General features: G+C 39.3%; 1 protein-coding gene across 2 annotated transcripts; it reads right to left on the bottom strand.

Moving 5' to 3' along the window:
• Window positions 1–2,022: 2,022 nt before the first annotated feature.
• On the bottom strand, window positions 2,023–7,555 carry ccl44 (chemokine (C-C motif) ligand 44). Of its 2 annotated transcripts, XM_007552639.2 has the most exons (5): window positions 7,290–7,535; window positions 6,493–6,622; window positions 4,891–5,035; window positions 2,980–3,056; window positions 2,023–2,885 (listed from the first exon to the last, which is right to left on the bottom strand). In XM_007552639.2, exons 1-4 carry the CDS (start codon window positions 7,351–7,353, stop codon window positions 3,018–3,020), a joined length of 378 nt encoding a protein of 125 aa, XP_007552701.1. In that variant the 5' UTR covers window positions 7,354–7,535; the 3' UTR covers window positions 2,023–2,885; window positions 2,980–3,017. The 2 variants fall into 2 exon arrangements, 1 of the variants encoding a protein (XP_007552701.1); XR_001662220.1 differs by lacking the exons at window positions 2,023–2,885; window positions 2,980–3,056 and adding an exon at window positions 3,143–4,071 and having other exon boundaries at window positions 4,814–5,035; window positions 7,290–7,555.
• Between the last annotated feature and the right edge of the window lie 212 nt (window positions 7,556–7,767).

Raw genomic sequence — 7,767 nt, forward strand, 5'->3', positions numbered from 1 at the left:
ACGGCATTTTTATAACAACTAAAGGTAACATAGATTATTGATTGTACTATAAAATGTCACTATGTACTTTGAAAATATGTAATACTCCCTCTTTAAAAAAAGCTAATTGTATCCTAGAACATTAATATAAAAATAAATTTAGGCCACATAAAGTTCAGAACCCTTCACACTTCCAAAGCTTTTTATTTATCCCCTATGAAAATATTTTGCTATGTTAAATGTGCTGTTTTTTCTGCCTCTAGCATTACATCCCAGCCTCCAGTGAGTCCATTTCTTTAACAGGACCAATATTTTAAACAAATATCATTTCTTCTGTGAACTCCCTCTTTTGTCATTTTCATCTTGACTACCTCTCTTTGGGAGTTTTACAAGGTTTCACAAACCACCAGAAAAGCACTCAAGCTCATCAGGCTGTAAATAGAAATTACTGAGGGTTTTTTTCTTTATGGGGTAAAAATTATGTGAGCTTTCCTACACAGTTTAATTCAAGTCTTTGGATGTACTTTACTGCTTGAAAGGTGAAATAAATCAGGAAAAAGGATTTAAGTGTAGTAACTTGGGGTAAGTGATTGTTCACACTGTGCTTTCTTAGAGGTGTTTATTTAGATATTTATTTGGTGCTACTGCAACCCGGTAATTTCACAGAATTAGCTACAACAACAATACTAAATGCTGTTATTTTTGTATTTTTTGTCTATCCACGACACTGTGCGACTAAGATTGTTTTCTTGTAGTTTTTTTTTTTTATTTTATAATTGTACCAAGTAAGCCAGTAACTTAACATCATTACAAGAAAACTGAAAAATCTGAATTGACTGTTCCTCTTGTTGGTTTGTGAACGAGTACTGTGAAGACATATTGTGAAGATTTGAGAGTTTAAATATAAATTAGCTTTTAAGTCTGGTGTGACTAGTGATTGACAAGTGCTTGTATTTATCAGTGACTTCAAGGCTTTTCTGACTTTGTGCAATGTTTGTTCAGAAATATGGCTTAGTTCTGATGCTTGATGTTACTAAACAAAACATTGTTTTATATGGAAGAGCAGCTCTACGTTTCTGTGGAGGTTGTATGAAAAATGTGATGAATAAATGTCTCTGTAATTCTCATTATTGTGATTGTGGCTACCCCTTGTGGAGGATATTATCCGGAAGATACTGTTTGCTCTTCCATGTTACTGTGAAACATGGGACGCTGAGATATAGCTCTACATTTAATATTTTGTCACTGGGCTCAGCTACATTACAACACCCTAACCAACCACCACCACCAACAAAAATTAATCACGATTTCAAAACAAAAGCAGATTGAGACAATAGTCATGTCTCGGAAACAAAAGTGGGCATATAAGCCCTCGTTGATGGAGGTCAGAAACATGATTCACCATGGCAACAGGAGGAAATAAGGGTAAGTTGGCTACCTGGTTTTCTGAAGCATGTTCTTTATTTCATGTTCTAAAGGATAAAATTAATCATTTCTGGATAACAAATGTTTTTTTTTCTTACTTTGGTTTAGATTCATACTACTTCCTCAACGTTACTATTTGTCATAAAGTTTTTATGTGATTTTTCCAGCCCACCCAGTTTCAGAAATTGCACTGAATGACGTACAGTCTGTGAAACCTTTCGCTCCTCCTTCATCCCAGCTGTTATTAATTACTCTCACCTGTTCTGGTTTAGATAATCACCCACCCAACGTGTATAAATCTCCTGTGTCTCTAGTTAAACATAAGATCCTTCTGCTTCCCATGTTTGTTTTTGTACTATTGTTACACTTTCAATCTGCTTCTGTCAACATAAATATGTTCTTTCAATTTAACCTGCTACTGCTTTACTCCCTGAGTTTTGGATTGTGTTTTTGTCTCGAGCTACGTTGCTATGAATTATATTTTTATTTAGTGACATGCCTGTTCTGCTTTTCTTGCCACCTTCCCTGCATTTGTCTTCATGACGAACCTCAACACTGTATTATCTCTACGTAAGCCCTAACACCCAGCCCCAACAAAATGCACAAAACCAGTTGCAGTTAATGTTTCAGATTAATTTATAAAATAATTCACTTGAGATACAGTGCATTCCTCTACGTTACAATGCTTGTGTGCTGTACACACACAGGACAGCCCTCTAAGTTTTAACAGCCTTGTCATTTAATGAATCGACTCATGAGTGCTTTGGCATAGTTCAATGTCAAACTACTAGTTAAAAAGATAAAAGTAAACTTAAGCCAAGTTATATCGGATGATTTGTTGATGCCGGTGGGTCAAAATCCAAAAGATCGACTTATATTTTACAAACAGTCAATATACAAAGTAGACAAAATGTGTTAAAAAGTATGTTAAAGCCCATGGAAATCATCACCTTGTGATTTTTTCCCCCATGCTGGCCTCAACAAAGACCTGCAAGCCTCAGTACAAATACTTCAAAAGAAAGCCGAAGGAGAAAAGAGCAAAGTGCAAGTTAATATTATAAACATGTTTTTCAAATTTCTGCACACTCAGCTGATTTTGACAAAACCCCAACTACATCATTACATTATTTACGCAGTACGAGTCACAAATAAGCACAGAGTATATTGCAGATATAATATATGAATGTCAATGCTGTTTCACTGATCTCACATCGGCCACAAGTGTTTACACTATTTCAGAGGGCGATACTTTCAGGCAGACTCCGGCAAGTAACAGTATAAGCCATTAAATAAAAATCACTGCAACTTTTCTTACAATAATGCTCTCCCTCTCACATACCGGGAATATTTTATTACACCATTTAAATAAGTATTGCTGCCCAGGTCTGGTCCCAAGGAGACGGATAGAGAGACACAAGATGACTGGAACGTCAGCGAGCGTCGCAGATTAAAGCCGACGAGCTGCTGAATGATTACTTGGCCTGCAAAGTAAAAGGAGAGTTTAAAAGATGTTGGATTAGACATTAACATAATATAAGCTTTAAACTAATTTTATTAAACTTAGGGAAGCCTTACGTATGACTACGACTAACTCCACTGTTGACGGCGCTTCTTCACTCCACATTCAGAACTGCCCAGTTGTCTTTTTTGTCCTGATCACAATAGTTGAAAACGTAACAGGTGAGAATCAAATATGAGAATCAAATCTGAGGAACAGTTGAGCTCAAAAATATTCATACCCAAGAAATATTTTCATTCAACCAAGAAGGATTTTTCACATTGGAAATCAGATAGAAGTACTCCAAAAGGCAAAAAAGCATTGTATGAGAGGTAACACTGTTTTTATTTCAACAAAAATCAACATGTCAAATTATTTATGCCATTCTCTCCATGAACAATTAGAGCAATGAAGGGATTTTTATACTTGCTGACCAGCTTTTTGCATTGGTATTTGTGGCATTTAATCTTTCAGGATGAGCTTTAAGCTTTTAATGTTGAGATGCCTACCTCCCATCACCCTAATCTTTAGATTCTGTGTCAGTGATCTGGTGAACAGAAACGGATACCCAACATAAGACCACCCAGTCGGTCAGGTTCTGTCAGAGGTGACAGTGTAGGAAAGAGCACTGGAGAGGGCAGGGAAGTGCAGCTTGGATGGAAAAGCAGGTATCGGTCAGGGGCATCACTGAGGGGACACGTATCACAAACCTGACAGATCCGTAAATAGCTTGAGCAGAAATACTAAAAACAATGCCGTCATCAACACGTTGCTTAGTAACCCGTAACTCTAATAACAACATAATGACTGTCATTCCAGGACTTAACACTTTATTATTTGCCTCACAACTATCAAGCTAAACAATCTGGTAGCAGACACAAATCTCCTGGCTTGTGTCTGCTACCAGATTATTTATCCACTGCTACCTCTTTCTGGTTCTGCCTCTTTCTAAAGTAAAAAAAAAAAAAACAAAAAAAAAACAGATAGTAAAATAGGATTCAGCATTTTTTAACTCAATACAGCAGTTTGACCAACAAAAATAGAGTCTAAAAAACAAGCTCTGTACTTCTTGAACAACTCTACATCAGTGCAACAGTTTGATCTACAAAATAAATAAAAATGAGCTAAGGCTCCTTAGCTCCTCACTGATAACTCAGTGTGCCGTCTCACTTTTCAGCCCTGCATTCAGGAGACAGGAAGTGCTGTGTTGAGGGCGCTGTGTTGCGCCTTCAAAATAAAAGCACGCGAGTGGAAGATTTCAAATTCAAATACTTTTCACAAATGCGGTGAAATAGTTGGGTAGGACAAATGCGCCTGTGTCCAATATTATCCCTCATTGTCCCCCTGGCTCCTACGCCTATGCTATCGTTATTCCACCATTCCTGGACGAGACCACAACAGAGATAAGGATTAGATGTTGGGCTTTTATCCACTCACTATGTCAGAGAAACGGACTGAGAGACTGTGTGTTCATAATTTGATCTAATCAAAGTTTATCTCACTTTAAACTGTTCTCTTGAAACCATGTCAGTCTTTCAGAGTAATGTATCCCAAACCAGCAGACACTGGGGGACTTTTATTATTTTACAGCAGCACAATTAATCGTTGCTTTTCTGTTTCATGTTTTCCATTTTGTTTTAAAATTGCTTGTAAAAACGTGACAATATTTGAAATTGAAATTGTGGTATTTTTACTTTCAGTGAGAATCTCATAATTGTCCATGCATACACACATGGAACTGTAATTTACAGATCTCCACTGCTTATTGTGCTTTTACAAACAGATTTTACCTTGAAACATAAGGAGGCCTGCATTCAACTACAGCTGTATGTGTTGACTAAAAACAGAACTTCATCTAAGTGGACTGCAGACCTTGTATTTTTGTTTTTCTACTATTTCATATGAGGGAAACATGAGGAAGATAGTAAGGCTTTGGTGACAGATGTAGTTAGTGAGTAACAGCAGCTGCAAGGTCATTCAAACCTGACCTCTGACATGGCGGGCAGGTTGTCGCGAGGAAGCCACATGGTTCTGTGGTTCTTGAGTCTCTGTCTCTGCAGAAGCTTCCTCAACAACCTCTTCACCTTACGATCTCTAGGGTCCGCACATTTCACTGCCTTCTTCGTGTAAAGTCTAAAGAGAGAAAGAGCAGAATCTCTCACTTGGATCGACCCAACACTCAACAGATTTCAAACTAATTTGAAAGATGTAAGGTCAGAAATATGTTTGTCAAGTATTAGAAAGAATAAACACGATTGGACATGGGAACAAAAAGATGAAAGTCATGAGTTGGTAAATTAAAAATGTTCATATCACTTGAGTCTTTTTAATATGTGATCACTTTAAAGCCACAAACGCCAGGGTGATTTATTGGCATTGTTGAGAAAGGCCAACACAGAGTACTGCGCGATTGCGATAGACACAGGAAAGAAAAACGTTTCTCAATTTTTTTGCAAATACAAATCAGAAAACTGTGTCGTCTTCCATTAATCTCCTCTTAATACTTTGTCAAATTACATTTTGCCACACCTTCAGTTGCATATCAATTTGTTTATGTCTTGACCAATTTTTCATATCTAAAGACTTTGATTTTTGTCCAATTTTTGTGTGAAGTCCCTCTGCAAAAAGCAATTTTAAGCTCTTATCAGAGTGAACTTGCATCCAAATCTGAAGACTTTTGCAGGTAATAAGTTTTCTTGCAGGTCTGTATACATTAACTCACCCACTGACCAGCTTCTCTGCTGAAGAATAGCATCTCTGCAGCATGATGCAGCCACCACCGTGTTAAGGGTTTGTTCAGGTTGAAGTGCATTTTTAGTTTTTTTAAAACACATTCTGCATATTGGCCAAAAAATCTAATTTTGGTCTGATCTGACCTGAGCACAGTCTTCCACATGCTTGATGTGTCTCCCACGTGGTTTGTGGCAAACAAGACTTCTTATATTGTTCAATCAACCCTTTTGTCTTTCCGTTCCTCCATAACAGGACAGACTTGAGGAGTGTTTGTCAGATTCTTCCACCTGAGTTGTGAATCTCTGCAGCTCCCCAATAATCGCCATGAACATCTTGGGGAAGAAATATAAACCTTCTTCTCAATTACTCACTACTTGAGTATTTGAGCATCATTTAAAATCGCAATGAAGTACGTTGGAAATTTGACAAGAGGAGTGAAAACTTTTTCAAGGTGCTGTAAAAATATTTTGTGTGTGAGAAGACTTCTGTGTTTGTGTTAACTGGATCACGTGCAAAAGCAAACTCTCTTGCTACATCAGATTTCTGCGAACTGCTGGCAGCGATCGGTATCACAGTGTCGTTTACTTAACTAAACCCTGCTGTTCTGACCGAGTGACTGAATGCTGCGGGGCTCAGCTCGCCCAAAAGGTGTTTTCAGGCAGCTTGTTGTTCCCACATATTTCTTCTTTTACTTCCCTGGCAATCACAGCAAGCAGCTCTGCCATAACAATTTGACTTGGAAAGAAGACAATGCCTCTCGGGCCATGGAGCCCTGCTCTAACGAGAGGCATTTTTCTCCATGCTTCCAAATTCCTCTGTGCTCTTAAGCTCCAGGAGTGGATAGCTGAAATACTTGCATGATGGCTTGTATGCTGCAGTCGGGCCCCTCCGTCTGCACCTCAAACCGCAGCACATCTTTGGTACGCACCTTACCCTGGGAGTACAGCATGCAACACTGGACATCCCTCTGCATCTGCACGCCTTTACCTGGGAAACAGAAAACACACCTTGGAATAATATTGTGCACCACATCACAGCATCAACATAAAAATACAATTAAAAAAGTTTGGTAATAACCAGGAATCATCTCAGCTGCAGAATAATTATGCATTATTGCCACATTATCTGTCCTAAAAATAATCCTCATAGGAATGTCAGAGGAGATGCACTGGTTTACCCTGTTCAGTGTGAGAAATGAGTGGAAGTGAGATGAGGAGAGGGGGAGTGTGTGTTTGGCATCACGTCCCCTCATTCAAAGCTAATGTGTAAACAAAACAAAGTGAGATCTGAAGCACTAGGAGCAATGTGAGCTGTAAAAAGAATATAGTAATAATAGAAGGAAAGAGCTGTTTGTCATGCCATGGGTGATGCCGAATCGGATCACTTCCTAAGCTGTGTTTCATAGAAGAGGCTGGCTGGCATGTCGCTCTGCATGCGTGTGATTTTTTTTCAGATGCTCATCCTGCGTTCTGCCCCTCTGTTTACATCCGTGCCTACATCCTCGCTGCTGCCATGCCTCTCTTTCCCCTCTTCTTTCCTCTTTTTTTGTGTGTCTTCGCCATTGCTCTGTTTGCCACCCTGTCCACCTGCAGGGTGCATGCAATACGTGCAAGACGCAAAACGCACAGACGTTCAAAGGATAGCTGTGTCCTACCTTCTACAGATGCCAGGAAGATGACAGTGAGCGAGAGAACAGTCAGCGTCTGCAGCATGAACATGGTGAGACTGGCAGGGAGGAGAGGATAATCTACTCTGTCACCTCTCCCTCTATGGCTGCCTCTTGTAGATAACTCCCTCCCTCTCTTTATACCTCCCTGCCCATCTCTCACTCACTCACTTTCACCACCTCTCCTTTTTCTGTCTCTTACCGTCCTTCCCTCCCACCCTCTGTTTATCCATCCTCAGTCAGCCTCCCTCTCAACTCTCTTCCTCCCTCACAGTCTCTGATTTTTTTCCCTCCCTGATCTGTTCATACCACCTCTCCCTGGTTTCTCCTTTCTCATGTCCTCGCTCAGGATGCCAGACCCAATTTGTTTGATTTGAGGCTTTAAATTCCTCTTTCCTCCTCTGCTGCATGTTTTGCTTTAAGGACTGAATAGATTTCAAAAGAGTGATAAAAACAAATAACACTG

Source organism: Poecilia formosa, unplaced genomic scaffold (assembly GCF_000485575.1).
Source record: "Poecilia formosa unplaced genomic scaffold, Poecilia_formosa-5.1.2 Scaffold52, whole genome shotgun sequence".
Classification (NCBI taxonomy): domain Eukaryota; kingdom Metazoa; phylum Chordata; class Actinopteri; order Cyprinodontiformes; family Poeciliidae; genus Poecilia; species Poecilia formosa.

Coding starts and splice junctions, on each gene's coding strand:
- ccl44 (XM_007552639.2), bottom strand. CDS start 7,353: ATGTTCATGCTGCAGACGCTGACTGTTCTCTCGCTCACTGTCATCTTC. Junction 6,623..7,289: donor CTTCCTGGCATCTGTAGAAG/GTAGGACACAGC, acceptor TCTGTTTCCCAG/GTAAAGGCGTGCAGATGCAG. Junction 3,057..4,890: donor ACCTGCCCGCCATGTCAGAG/GTCAGGTTTGAA, acceptor TATTGTGATCAG/GACAAAAAAGACAACTGGGC.